This window comes from Pygoscelis adeliae, unplaced genomic scaffold, assembly GCF_000699105.1.
Source record: "Pygoscelis adeliae isolate BGI_AS28 unplaced genomic scaffold, ASM69910v1 Scaffold353, whole genome shotgun sequence".
NCBI lineage: Eukaryota > Metazoa > Chordata > Aves > Sphenisciformes > Spheniscidae > Pygoscelis > Pygoscelis adeliae.
The window spans coordinates 1,414,323-1,429,730 of record NW_008824445.1 but is presented as its reverse complement, the minus strand read 5'-3'; the positions used below and the strand labels follow the sequence as shown (position 1 = coordinate 1,429,730).

Sequence of the window (15,408 nt, the reverse complement as noted above, 5' to 3'; positions counted from 1 at the left end):
TGGTGTGTTTCCTCCCCCCCCCCCCCCGCAGTGATGTATAGGCAAGTCCTTGAATTAATTGGCTTCAATAAGCAACTAGTAAGATGTTGGGAGAGATCGTTATCTTTAAAGCACACTAAGACCCAAGATGCTAAACACTTTAGATTCTTAAATGGAAAGTACGCTTTAGCAGTGCAATCAATATGTACCCTTTACTAGAGGACGTATCTGCAGTCATTGCTGTCCTTTATCACAGTACCTTTCGTTATGTGTGAACAGTAGCCGCCACAAATCCTAACACATAAAAATCTGAAGATAGAAGTCTTGCTTAATTGAGTTACTTACTAAAACTAAGGCTCTATTTAGCATTTTTATCAAAAGAGTAAAATTAATTACTTACCGTTAGTTACAACTTCAGGGATTGGCCAATTAAATCTGAACTCAGATAAACAGATGACTTATCAGAAATGCAAAAATAAATACATTTCTTCCCTCTTACAGATTCTTGTTTCTCTGTCAGTCACTGTTACTAGTTTATAGGTGTTCGCAAGGAAAAAATAATAAACCTATCCGCAGCTTGTGGAAAGGTCAAAGACTTTATGCATTCTCTGTTGAACTCCAGACTGAGGGTTGGTTTTTTTCAACTGTTTTAGTGGACTTCTTCATGAGAAGTCGAGTCTTTAAGGCTTACACTATTCTTATGTGAATACCCTGCTGTTCTGCACTTGCTGGGTCTGTACCAACAGCTTTATAACTTCAAAAACTGTTGGTCAATGTTAGGAAAAATGCAAATGCTTCTCTTTCTTTGAACCAGAAATTCTATGCAGATCTTAATTGCTTTGTGTATTACACTTTCATTCGATTTGTTTTACAAAGCTTTTCTTCCTGCCTTCTGATTGTTATCTAAACTGAATTCTTAGTATCCTTAAGAAGGCCTCTCAAGACTTTAATAGAGATACTTTACCAATTTGATATTAAAAGTTGATAAAAGCATCTATGGTGCTATGAAATTCAGCTTTAAAATAAGCAAAGTGTTAATGGTTACAAACCTGTAGTGATTTGGAAATGTTTATTGTGAACAAAAAGGGACTAAATATCATAACAGCAGAAACATAAGGTTTTTTGTTCACTGTAAAACTAAGCATATTATTAAGCCACGTTAGTTACACTTGAGGTACCTTTAAAAAGATAACACACATTGCATTAATTTTTTGTATTATTCTGTCAATCCTCTTAAAGCGCCCTTATTTCACTGGGAGTCGTAATCTCACATGACAACAACAACTAGAGGGTTTAATTTCAAAACTGCTTGTTTAAGGTAGCATGAAATTGTTATTAATGGCTGCCAGCAGGCAAAAATACCTCTGAAGGCAAAGAAAAGATTTTATATTCTTTATGCCAGATTAAGTATTAGGGTTGCTGGAAGCATTTTTTAAGTTTAGAAACGTGCCTTATTTCGTTGCAAAAAGTATGTAGCGTTACACCCATTTTGGTTTTTGTTTTCAGTCTTAAGATCTTTTTCCAGCAGTAGCACTCGCATCCAGTATATCTGTAAAACAAACAAGAGAAGAAATGGGCCAGATCCTTTCATGTGATATACCTGAGCTTAACTTGTACAGAATGTACAAAAGCCTGATGACCAAAATGTGACTGATAACTCTGGAGACTTGTGGCAGCTATGATAACTTAACAAGAGGTTAAAAAACAAGCTACTGTATCCCGAGAGTAGTCTACTTTTTTTCTCTTTAAGTGAGATTGGACAGATAAATACTCCTTGAAAAATCTGAATTGTTATATTGGTGGCAAAGCCTAGAAAAAAAATTTGAGTTTTTAATTCTCAAAATAAATATAATTTCGCCCCCACTCCCCTTTCCCCATTTGCAGATGTCTCTCCATCTCTGTAGCAATTCTCTCATTACGGTTTGAATTTACAGGAACCCACACAGCTGAGTTGCACGAAGAATGTTTCGGTTCCCTTCTAGAATCACAGACAGGTTGCTCTTGGCCCATTCTAATGTGTTTTGCGAAGGAAAAGAGAAGCAGCGTGTTGGTTATCAGAGATTTCTCAGGTGGCAGTGCAGAATGCTGTTAGATCAGTGGGAACATACAGTTCTGTTTCTTTTACAAGAGCAAAGTTCCTCCCTTACAACAGGCAAATTGACCCACCTGGCTTGAAGTGTTAAGCCTTTTCTTGAAAAGAAATGCCAGTGTATTTATATTAAACTCTGTCTGGAGTAGCAAAAGTCAAATACCAGTAATGGTGAAAATAAAGCGTACCTTTATTATGCAAGACACAAGATTTGTGCCATTTTCAGGCCTATAGTGCTCTCTCTTTGCCAAGAAAAATGTTAGATGAGGTAGCATTAATTTTCAGTATGAAGTAGACTATTTTGAAACAAGCATTTCACCTGTCAAAGAAAAAGCTCTGCGAAGAATGTATTTGACTCTCTTGTGAATAATCCCATTTGATGTTTGACAGGAATATTATTCTAAAAAGGAGAGTTAATCATGGGCGTTAGTCTTTGCAAGGCAGAGCCTAACCCAGTGTGTTCGGTTGGCACTAAAATTCAGTAGCACAGATTTTCACATTTACATCACTTGCATGTTTTTCTTGGGTTTATTAGTTGAAATTTGAGTAAGGATAGTTTGAAGTTGAAGTCCCATTTGTACAAGCCTTGAAAAGAATAGGCCAGCAAGCAATGAGCTCGGAGAATTCTAGATCAAAATTAAATTAAAACTAATTACTGCCTTTCCAGCTACAATTAATTTCTCTGTCTGCACATTCAGAGATACAGACACCGAGTCTGTGAGAAATAAATATTCATGGTCAACGCAAGAGTGACCTTCAGTTCCTGAGTACTTTGTTCTCAGCAGGGAATGCCATGTGCTTTGTAAATACTGCACAGCAGATAGGCAATATAGAAACAAGTGACACGGGGAAGGTGGAACTTGCCAGGTTAGAGTTAGTTTAATAAATTTCTTTGAGGATAATTTTAGACAGAAAAATGAATGTGCTGCCTCAGAAGATTTCTTGTTTTTACACATGTAATATTAATAAGATCAAGATGCATGTCTCAAATGTTGCCCATTTAATGGGTTGATCTGTTGATGACCTTTAACAGGGTTCATAAAGCAATTAGAGGGAACTGGGAACTGCTAGGGATTCACTACGTCAATTCCCTGTCTCCTGAAATCCAAGGCTAGTTTTAGGTCTTTAACATACCAGACGTAGTGTACTTCTGTAACACTAAACTAGAATGAACTACTGCTGTTTCTTAGATCTTCCAATAGCTTTTTATTTAATCTTTTAATACAGGTCTAGAATTTGCGTATTCAGCTGCTCCCAAATCTATGCAGAGTGCTATTATGGGGCTGTTTTTTTTCTTTTCGGGGATTGGATCATTTGTTGGCTCTGGATTGTTGGCACTGGTGTCTGTTAAAGAAATCGGCTGGATGAGTAATCACACGGATTTTGGTAAGTTACTTTCAGTGTATTCATAATCTAGAAAGTAGAAGGCTTCCTTCAGAAGCAGTTAAGCATCAAGCATGTGGAACTGTTCAGTCTTAGCATTATTTTAAAAATATGAATTTGTCTACTGTTTTGTTAAAGACAGTTTCATCTTGCATGTATTTATGAAGTAATGATGTGACTATGCAAAATGGTACATTGCCCTCAAGAAAGCATGGGAAACACGCATGTGGTATTTTGCCTCTGTAAGGCCTGTCAATTACCAGCTCAGCTGTTACTGCATTTCATCACTAGAAATTACTTATAAATTTTTGTATTTTAGTAAAAAATATTTAAATTATGGGTGGAAGAAGAATATATTTGGTATAAAGTACTGAAATTACTTTCTGCGGTTATGGGGAGTAAAATGTACCCATCTCTCTCTTAGTGATTATTCAGCTTCCTAGTTTCAAGAGACTTCATCAAAATTACCATGAGTTAATTTTGCGTTTCTGTCTGCTAGCTATTTATACTCTTGAAGTCCAACGTATCGTCTGCTTTGTATTGCCAGTTGAAGTTAAAAATAATTATTGGCACCAGTAGGTGGCACCTTGGGAATTTCAGAAAATCATACCATCATCAATGGGCTAATTAGTTCCAACAGGAGCGTGAAAAGTTCTTAAAACATATGCTAGACCTACTGTGTATACGTGGCTTAAAAGTGCAGCCTAAACTTGAAATTTGGTGTGAGAGAATTTGCCATTTCAGCTTGATTTGCATGCCACCGAAAAGTAATGTTGTCTGGAACAGTACATATGCCACAAGTTGTCATCTTTGGTTTATAAGTTGTTCTTTAAAAGACTGCAAAAGATGACAAGTAGCCTTAACTTTATGAAAGTGTCCTCACCGAATTAAAATTTAATCACATTCAGACTTTTTCCCCAGTCCATTTCAAAATTAGAAGAGCATCTTTTTCTGCAATTCTGTATATAGTTCACTTGATAAGGGTTCAATAGGAGGATAATAATTTCATACAAATTAATATGTGATATTTGATGGTGCTTTTTTAGCCTGTTGTCTTTGTTTTTTGAAGCAGCCTAAGAGAAGACAGTGCCTAATATTCTCTCTGTAACATATTTAGGTTGTGCTAAATATATCCAGAGTTGGCTAGAACTGGATGTTACCTTTCATGACTCATTGGTCGTCTGTTTTGACTAAGCTGCTCAGCTCAGTGGATTGTCCTTTGGACAGCTGTCAGAACTGGATATTTCTACCTTTCTTAGTCCAAAGACTCGATATACAGTCGAGCCTTCTCAGCAGCTATAGGTCTGGCTCAAGGTTGAAGCGCTCAGTGGGTGATTTTGATTTGTAGCATCCATAGCAGCTACTGTTTTAACCGTTTATATCAGTAACTGTTTAAAACTCAGTTTTCATTTGGTATAACATTATTGAAAGTTATCAAATTCACATCTAAAATTTACTTAGGTCTTCCAGGCTAGAAATTGTAAGGAGGAGTCTTTATGAATGAATGACTTCGAATTTTTCATTAGATGCTGTATAACAACTATAAGCACGAGTTTCTGCTATGTATGGTAACTCATGGTATCATCTGAGGTAACTGACTGCCTCCAAAATCTACTGAGAAAGTTCACTCTCTGCTGGCACTTCAGTGTTGATTGCTGCCGTTGAAATGACTGTTATTTCTTTGACAAAAAGTGAGATTTCATGGGTTTAATATCCCATCTCATAAAGGATAATTACTACTCTTTAAACACGTCTGCTCTTGAAATGGAGATTCACATGTATATTGTATTTTAAATGTCAAGGACAGACTCCGTTTAATTTTATTGCATTTTATTATAAGTTCATTTAATTGTATCTTAAGTTTCAGTAATTAAGGTAATTTAATCTGAACATTTACAGGCATGCTGCATGAACAGCTTGTTAGGATCGATGTATACTTCACTATTTTTACTCTCTCTCACCTTTTTGATAATCATAATGGTTCAATTGGCTGTGGCTCATGTGGCATGTTGGAAATGAGCCACAGTATATTGTTCTTGGAAGTACGGCAATTGTTAGTGAACGTTTCTTAATAGAGGAATAATGTTTTAGCATCGCTAACTTTGAGGGAGTGTCAAAGGTGAACTGAACCAAAAAGAAACCACGTATGGTTTCATGAATCCTAAACTTTGTTCCAAAAGAAGGCTGAGAGAAAATCTCAGTAATTGCTTTCTTTATATCTACAGAGTTGCCAAACTTTTTCCTTAATAGCATTCATTTTTTGATTCTTTTTATTTTATCTTTCACTTAGCAGCGAAGGCAGGTACAGGCCTCTAGATGCAGAGAGACCGTATAGCATTAAGCAAGGCTGAAAAGGCTGCTGGAGAGGACTCTCTAGTCTATATAGTACAAAAAAATCATACTTTTACCTGTTTCAATTAAGGTGTAAAACATAAGAGACCTTCTTTTTTTGCCTTGACTAAAGCCTTATCACTTCACTGTATTCTCCAGGCTCCTTAAAAGCACATCTAGTGAAGATGGTAAAGGGTTTAAGTTACTAGCCCGTATGAGCGTAGCTTTGCTTCCATTCTGAATGCTGCATTTCACTGGGAGCTGTTTCTGAACAGTTTACAGTCCAGGCCTTTATTTGCAGAAATTTCTTTTTCAAGTCCATTTAGTGGCCACAGCACAGGGATGTTTTCTTTCTTTGCTTTTGAGATGAGTCATCTCCTCAAAAATTGATAAGTGATCTCTATTACTTACGTTACGAAGAAAGTAAATCATGTGTGAAAATACACGTTGGCATTTTTAGCTGTTTTATCTGAAGTCAGCAAAGCATTGCAATTTTGCAGTATAGAAACCAGACTTAAAAAAAAAAAAAAAGCAGGGGCGGAGGGGGAAGAAAGGAAGATTATTAACCTATCAGCCTTTTAAAATTGTATTGACTCTCATGAAGCATGCCCACTGCTATATGTGTGTAGTCTTTGTTTGCACGAAGTTCTTGCAGTGGTAGGAGGAGCTTCCAGCAACTTTTTGTAAGTAAGAAATTATGCAGTAACAGCATATCAGCTTCTTCAGGGACATTACTTGGTTTAAGGCATTGAAGCACAAAAGAAAGCAATCCTTGTACTGTGTGCATCTTCCTCAGAAGCTCCATCTTTTGCTCTGGATAATTAAAAGCAAAACTGTGCTGTCAGATGGAAATGTGATTTGGTTTGGGTTTGCCCATGTTTTGCAGAAAAGTCTTCGCTACTTAAGCTTGAAGGGCTTGACATTGTTATTTGTATATTGTTTATAAATGTGTTTTTTTCCTCCCCAATTCTTTCCAGGTAATATTAATGGCTGCCAATTAAACTATTATTTTTTTTTGCTGGCTGCTATCCAAGGAGCAACCCTCTTGCTTTTCCTTATTGTTTCTGTGAAATATGATCATCAAAAATCGAAGATTAATGAAGTGGCTGCCAACGGGAGGATCTGATACCTGTTACAGAGCAGACTTTATTACAGCAGCACACAATGAAGTGGCAGCGCACCCCGAGTCTGCGAGATCTTATGTTTTCTCCAGTGAGACTCCTACCAGACCTTCATGTTACAAGAGTTCTCGCCCCTGCCCCTTCTTGTGTAACGTAGGTAAGTGCCTTATGTTGGCGGGGCTCATTTCTTGCACTACGTCCTGGCGGAGGACAAACATGAATCTTGGAAGTGTATTAACTCTAGGCACGCAAGATGCTCTTTGTTAATCGTGAGATGTTTACTTCACTCTTGAAAGTTGGGACGCTTACACTTGGAAATTCAGTATAATGAGTCACATGTGACATGGATTGTTCCTGACTGAAAAACTCTTCTTAGTGAAGAAGAGTGGATCTAGAGAAACACTCAACAGTCTCAAGCCTACATTGAGGACACTGGAAAGGAAACATTTTACAGAAACCTCAAGTAGTGGTTACAAGAATAAATTTTCAATCCGGAGAGTCACTTTTGGGGGAGAAACAGGGACAAATTAAACTGCAGATTAGCTCAGATTAAAAAGAAATGTAGTTTTATAATTGACCTTTCACCGGCAGTGTCTGAAGGATTTAAGTCCAAACTTGCAGTCGAGAGTATCCAATACTGAAGACTGCATTATATGTCACAGTAGCTTGTCATAGAGCTGCTGTAAGTTTCGGTGCACAATAAACACTTGTTGGGACTGAAACGGTTTGACTTCAGAAATGTTTTTATTTTTGAATCTGCATTAGATGTATTAGGACAATACGGAAACATGCATCTTTTGACAAAGCACCGTTCAGTCTAACCCTGTTACTTCCTTAAGGAATATTCGAAATATTTGCAGAAAGAAAACTGAGATTGAATTCTCAGAAGATAAATGCGCAATAACAATTTAGAAGCCTTTCAGCCAGTTCCTTCAGTCTTGTGTCTTACTTCTAGCTAACATGCTACAGGGTTTGTATCTTTCAGCAACACATTCCTATAGCAGAGCAAATGGTTTTATGTTTAGCCTCTTGAATTTTAATGATTCTAACAATTGTACTTAAGATTGTGCGCAGACTGGTATGGAAGATGCAAGGAATTATGCAGAAAGAAAATAAAAACTCAACTTTTTATGTACTGAATTTTTATAGTTTCCTTTGTCTGCATTTACATTGTTAAAATGTCCTTCTTTCGTACATGGACATCTTTTTAATGAGTTTACAAAATAAAATGAACTTCCATGCTGTGACTTTTGACCCTTTGTTTCTAGGTAAATAAAATTATACCACAAATATTTTGTTCTTTAGCCTTTATTTCCTAAATATACAGTGGAATCCTATAACATTTCTAAATGTACACTGGCATCCTATTAGTTTTGTCAGGTAATATAGCATATGCAAGCTGTCCTGTCTTTACCAAGGTAAATCAATGGAGATGCTTCAGCTATAGCATTACTTGGTATGATCGAGAATTGGAATAACTAAAGAAAATACGTACGCAACATCTCATATGAGGAAAAGCTCGTTTCCTTTTCTAACTTTGTTTTAAAAGCTCCACGTGCTATGTTTCTGGTATATCCCATTTACAATTGGCTAAAAAGACCTAACAGTGAGATGGTATAAGCTGCATAAGGAACACAGAGGGACCAAAAATTTTCTTTCTTGAATGTATACTGTTTTAGTCACGGACTTCTGATATGGGGATGAATCTGTAGCGTTTCATGTTTATTTCATTAATTCCAAAACATACATAATCACAGGAGAGAACTCGGTTGTGCCCACTAATGAGTATTCTACTAGATTTATGAAGATTTTGCTTTTAGAAGTGTTCCGTCTTCTGAAGGACTAGTACTATTCTCAGAACCTCCAAGACGAGTGTTGCTTCTGGTGTTAGATGTCATCAGCTTCGGTGTCTATACTCATCCCTTTTCTGGTAAGTGAATTTAATAAATTTCACTATTTTTTCCCCAAAATCTAAAATTTTTCAACAGCATTCATAAATTTCCCATCTGATATGGGTCTGCTGATTGTAGTTAAAACAGAATTTAATGAAGAATGGAGAGTAATCTGCAGATCACCAAAGAAACAAGGTGTCTAACAGTAACTGTGACAGTCTGTGTAGGCTGTGAAACTATTATTTGAGAAAAAATATAATCAATAAATACTAGGTTAGCCTACTCAATATTTAGGCAAATGCTTTTTACCCTGTTAGAAGCATACAGTAAATGTCTGCATGTTTCTGTAGGGCTGTGGTGGTTCTAACTCTGGAGATGAGACTGAACATGCAATCAGTTGTATAATTTAATTTTTATTTGGAATGACTTGGCTGAGCTCCAGGCACAAGTAATTATGACCATTTATGAAGATTAATCTGACACTTCTCATCAAAGGGATAAGGCCTTTTTGTGACTCAAAGGCTTAGCTGATTCTTCCTCCCTGTCTTATCTTTTGGTGTTTCCACTCCAGTCACAGAAAAAAGACTAATCAATTAATTTTGTGACTGAGCACTGCACCTCATTAATGAACTACCTTGAAGCATACAGTTTGAATTTAGTTACATTCACTTCATAGATTGTTCCAGCGCAATAGGAAGATCTGACAGGAGTCACCCCCATGGACATTTCTAAGCCTCTGACTTCCCAGGTGTCTTAAATTCAAAGCACAACACTGAAAAGTAAGTACTTGTTCAACACGAGAGCAGGTATCTGATTAAAGTTCATTACTTTTACTCATAAAGAATTATGAAAAGAATAAGCGTGTACCTTACAGTGCCTATGCAAGCTGTAACCCAATCATGGGTGAAGAATAGCTGCCTCTGTTTCATTTGAGATTACAAGGTGGACGCATTGCTCATGTAATTGTGGATCTTTCAAGAGTACGGCAAGAACACGCCTCTGTGTCTACGTTCTGTACTGAATATCCCTCCTCAGAAAAGAGGAGTCTTTTTCATGTCTTCTGCTGATATAAACCTCCAGAGTGAGTTTAATTACAGTAGTAGAGGCATCCATCAGTATTTCCCTTAAAAGTCTAGTCAACTCTATGAGTTGTTTTTGGTTTGTGTCTTTTTGGTTTTTTTAACAAAAGTTGCTCAGGGCTGACGCTTGTCAGGCAAGGTTTCAGCTTAACAATAAACCTGTATTAAAAGATCCATGGAGTTAACATTTTTGTGTGTGTGTGTTTGAAATTGCTTTTTGAAAAATGTTATGCTAGTGATTATAGGCAGGGCAAGTTACGTTAGTGCAGACAAGCCCTCTGGGGAAACAGATTACTGTGCTTTCCATCTGAACAGTCAATAGCTTGAGATGCAAATCCACCTCTGAGGAAGCAGAGAATTTGTAGAGCAACGCTCAGCGCTGCTGGTGGAATAATGCACGTACCTGAGAGGATGGTACCTGCTGGCCCCAGAGCAAGGATGCAACTGCAGTGAAAGAAGAGAGAACTAAGGTCAGAAGCTATTAAACGCTAAGTATGTAAACAGACATTTTGCTCCAGGTAGCACTAAGTTCAGAATAGCAATGAACGGTGCTTTCAGTGACGATTGCCTAGTGACAGTTAATATAATCTGGCTGCTGGCTGCTTTTTCATGTCATGTACACAATAGGGTTTAATAGTCCTTTCCATCTTGGAATTAATTTTTCCATTACAGTATTCACAGCATAGATTTTGTTCTCTAAGTCAGTGGAAAGAATAGTTGTCAAAACCTAGTTACATAGTAATTGGATCCACTTACGGTGGTTTTCAAATAAGCCTTACTATGTGACTAGTAATCTCTAACCTACAGTCTGTTGGACTTACAAGATTGTAATGAAGGATGAAAAGCATTACACTTTTTTATAAGCACGGAATTGGGAATTAATTACAATCCATCCCACTACCTTCATTCTGCCGGTGGCTGCAGTAATGCTTGAAAAAGGAGGTAAAATAACCTAGCGTATTGAGGATTGATCAGAACAGAAAGAACTAGGAAGCTGCAGTGGCTACTTTATACCCTGAAGGGTGAAAGCTTACTTTTCTTTCCATTCTTTGATTAATTCCATACTCCATTATATGTATTTTTTATTATCTTTCTTAAACATGCTTCCTTTATCAGGACATTCTCCTACAGTGAGTAAGTTCAAAATACATATGTAACATTAATGTGTGTCCTTTAGTGGAAGGAATGTCTGTGCTCAGCTGAGCTGCGACTGCCTTTTATGTAGACAGTGCTGAGCTAGCTAGCTACCCACCGGAGGAACTACAGCACGGGTTGGTACGGACGGTCCTCGGCTGGCTTTGCGGCTTCAGAGGTACATGTCATCAGCGTCCAGCCCGCAGTCTTCGATCTAGTCCACACAAATGGCAGGCGCGTTGAGACTGCAGCGTAGACATACTCCAATACTGTGTTCCTCCTTTGGCGCGCAGCTACCGTAGTGTTTTACTGATAAGACTTCTCATCCCCCTTCCTAGGAAGTGTTAGTCAGTAATGAGATTTAGTGATACGACAGAGTCCATAGATCACTTTTGACAGGAAATAGAACACTTTAATGAACAAGGGAAAACAAGGTAAATATTGCTTAGGCTTTTGAAGATGGAACTTCAAACAGATAACATGCTGTCTGAAAGCTGTGAAATATACTTGACTGTCTCTGCACATCTAATGCTGTACATCACGATCTCTTCCTATCTATCCCATCACCTTTTCAAGAGTAGTTTTCTCTTGGCTCTGAACTCTCAGGAGACCCTAAGGTCTTGAATTGTTCTGTCTGCTGTAGCTGTGGAAACCGGTTAATACCATGTATCAACACAAAATGACTATAGCATATTTAAGTAATAATAACTATTGACTTGATCTTAATGACAAATGGCTTTACTGTCAGGCAAGATGCTATAAACTACTAGTCCGCAAACTAAACACCTGTGAAGAGCAGTGTTCTGCTCAGAGTTAGGATGAAGTGGCTTGAGGGAGGAGATGCCAAGAGCTGGTGTATAGCTCCAAGTTGTAGGCAGATTGCTATGCAGACGCTTCAATAACTAAAATGTGGGGAAGGGTTCCCATTAATTAATTTCACATTTTAGAACTTTGTCAAAGTGATCCAGAGTTAAAGCACAACTTCCTAATGTTGTCTGGCAAATTAACATCCTGCACCAGAAAACCTGGATTAAGTTCCTAGCGTGAAATAATTAAGATGACACGTTGGCAGACTTGGAAGTGAGTTTTCATCCCGCTCATAGCTAGGCGGAGGATAACACAATTGCAAGTAATTCTGGAGCCAAGGCACATGAGTGAGATCCTAGTGACACCTGTGAAGTGCAACTTTACATTTAAATCCTTGTTCTTTCCTTTGACAGATGTCCCAAGCATTTGATAAGCTCTATCCCCTCCATTCCTGACACGCTGCTACCTCTGGGGAGAAGGGTAATAGTCAGATAGAAAATGGAAAGCAGCCAGTCAAAGGATGGCGTAAAGCAGACGTAGAGATGCACAACTTCACGTGACGTTACAGCAGATACGATACTTCTCTTTCTAGCTTTTTCCATACATTTGGGGGAGGTGGGTTTTTTTTTCTGTTGCTTTAGAAAATTGTCTGAAGGCTAGGGATGACTGCAGAGCACTGGCTGGGCTATCTTACTTGGAGGTTTAAAAAATAAAGCTACGCTAATAAAGCATTTCTAATAGTGAAGTTATCTATATTCTCTCTCTTTTTAATTCCAGTGTAACATATTGTCAGTGAAATACTCCTTGACAGCTTGATGACTCAGTATGATTTCACAATGACAATTATACCCCAACATCGAGCTCTTGGCTGGATAAATGTGAGTGCCCTCGTTGACTTCAGCAAATCCCAATATTGCTCTTACGTTAAACGTCAGGAATTTTTCTGCTTGTTTCTTAAGATGTTACCGATTGATAACCTCCATACTGTCTAAATAGCTGTCAGCTGATCACAAATCAAAAGAAATGTGGTGTTTTGGTAGGTGTCCCAAAGTTTCCTAGGTTTTTAATGCAGAATTTAGTATTGTATTAGACTGTCGCTGATAGAAGGAATTCAATTAACCGTGACTTTACAAAAATCATTGGTGGTGGTCGTTTTTGTTGTTTCTGCTGCCTCTGTCCACCAGCTGGCACAGAAGACCTTAGCAGCAGTGCAGCGTTACGGCAGACGGTTTACGGTGAGAGGTGATAGTCTGGGTTTGAGACTAGAGTTCCTGGGGTAAGAGAGGGAACGTGCCCTTCCCCTTCTCTTCCAAGTTATTAAAGAAATGGAGAAGTGATCCTCTGGGGTGGCCCTGTTCGTAGGTTTAGGTGGAACAAGACCTGAGGGATGGGACCATGCCATTTGGGCTCACTGCAGACAAACGCTTTCAATTCTATGGCATCTTGTGTAAATATGTCTTGAGATGTCGGTCTTGAGGCATAAAAGCCTGAAGAAGACGTTTCAAAAGGTTGAATTTCTGAAGGTCTGAAACCCTGCAGGCTAGCCTGGATGAAATAAGCTGGTTGTGTATTATTTCATCTATTCAGCATAAAAAAGAACCTTCTAGATGCTGCAACCTGCAATTCAAGAGTTGATAAATTTCATCTTGATTCTTCCAGAAATGAATTAAAAGCAACCCAAATGTTTCTACTTAAAGGCCCGAAGGACTAAAGGGAGGTAGATGATTACTCTCAAACAGCAGACATTTCACCTCAAAGGCATAACTCAGCAACATGAACCAGGTGTTCTCTGCTTGTAAGTACAGCACAAGCACTGTAAGAGGTAAATTACTTAAAATGGCAGAAAAAAGTAGAAGAAAAGCAGCAGAAGGGATCTCTGCTGTAACCCAAGCTTTTACAATGTCATATATAGTTAAAAGGTGAGTAGCTTTAAAATTAATGAATTATTATTGCATCTTCTAATTTCTTCACTGTTGCTACATGAAAATCCCATAGAGGTGTTTCCAGAGGGCTGTCAGAGCCGCACTGCAGAAGATGCACAAATCACTGGCCGTGCTTTGGTTTAGTTTAACATTGGTGCTAACAGATAATACAAATAATATTTGGGCTTTTTTTTTTTACAGTTACAGCGAGGTATAACCCAGTAGTGGTCATGTTACATGATTAGTTATACTTGCCTTCTCTTAGCGCTGTAGATTACACAACCCCTTGTTATGGTAATTATTAGTGTACAGCCTGGGCTACACAGATTATAAAAATAACTTTTACTCAAATACAAAACCTTAGATTTGTAAGTTACGTAGTCACGGGAATCATGGGCCATTGGGCTACACCTCTGGTCCGTCTCATCCCTCAAAGGTGAAGCTATCACAAAAAAAATTGCTTAGGAAGTTGTTTGGATACGATGGTGCAGAAGGTCTCCGCTGTGATGTAGCGGTAGGCTTGAGCACGGTGCTCAAATCTTAAAATCAGTGCTTGAAGAGTTACTCTAAATCAGACTAGAAGAAAGAAGTAGAGGGAGCAGTCATAGAGCAAAGGTCTAAATGGCTTATGTTGGGGATTGTCTACAACGGCAGAGATCTAGGAGCGTATCTAGATTAGTCTGTCAATAGCTGTTCTATGTTAACTCCTCATATGGATAATTATTCTGTATGGACTACCAGTCTCACCAGTTTTAGCAGTTTTTATCTGGATTAATTTAAATGAGAAAAGCGTTCATAGTAGGAAGGAGAGCTTAGAGACATGTTTGAGTCACCTCTGACAACTCGGTGGTCACCAGCTGAGCCCCTGCTAATTGCATGTAATTTTAATCTCCCCATTGTGAAGCAACACAACTGAACACTGAACTGCAAGTGTCCTTTTCGTTGTACCAGATCCCACGGGGGGCAGGCTGGGAGCCCTCCTGTAACCACTGACCAGAGCTCAACAGACATGTCATAGCTCGTTTAAGTGCTGCAAGTCAATCTTGTCTCTGCACCTAAAGGGTCAACGTAGCAAGTCAGCGTAGACAAGAGATTACACCATAAAATAAGCAAAACTGTGACTATTAAAGCATTTTTTGCAGCATAGAGAAGCCAAACGGCTACTAAAAGTCTAGAGAAGCACTTAAGTCCTGTTTCAACAAACTTGAATCTTGGTAGTTTAACCTTTACAATTTTTCTCCTCTTTACTGTCTTATGGTAGCCTACACTTCAGTTGTGTCGTGGTCTAATATCATTTACAGCTATTAACTGAGCCCAGGAACAGTGGAGGATGGTGGGTAAAGCCCGTCAGTGACGCTGTGGAGGTTTTCAAAAGTTTAATAATTTCAAGAATTATATTGTGCATGTCCAGAATCCTCATCATTTCTAAATTCCAACTCATCAAATTGATGATCTTTGATGTTATGAAATTGTTCTACATGATACAAAACTGTCCAAATCCAAGTACTTATAAAAGCACAAAGTGCTACAATAATCTAAAATAGCTGTGTGCTTTGCAAAGCACTCTCATATTGCTGGAACATGTCAAGTATTTTTATAAGGATGTCAAACGAATGTGGTCAAATAGCCTTTTGAAGTAAAAGCAGAAGACATCAAAAGACACTCCAAAGA

General features: G+C 38.1%; 1 protein-coding gene across 1 annotated transcript in view; it reads left to right on the top strand.

Annotated features, from left to right (window-relative positions):
- Window positions 1-8,148, top strand: part of SLC15A4 (solute carrier family 15 (oligopeptide transporter), member 4) — a 35,715-nt gene extending 27,567 nt beyond the window's left edge. Inside the window, exons 8-9 of the mRNA XM_009320964.1 lie at window positions 3,296-3,454; window positions 6,760-8,148. Coding sequence (XP_009319239.1) covers window positions 3,296-3,454; window positions 6,760-6,908 — 308 coding nt within the window. The 3' untranslated portion in view covers window positions 6,909-8,148. The remainder of the gene's footprint in view (window positions 1-3,295; window positions 3,455-6,759) is intronic.
- The last annotated feature ends 7,260 nt before the right edge of the window (window positions 8,149-15,408 follow it).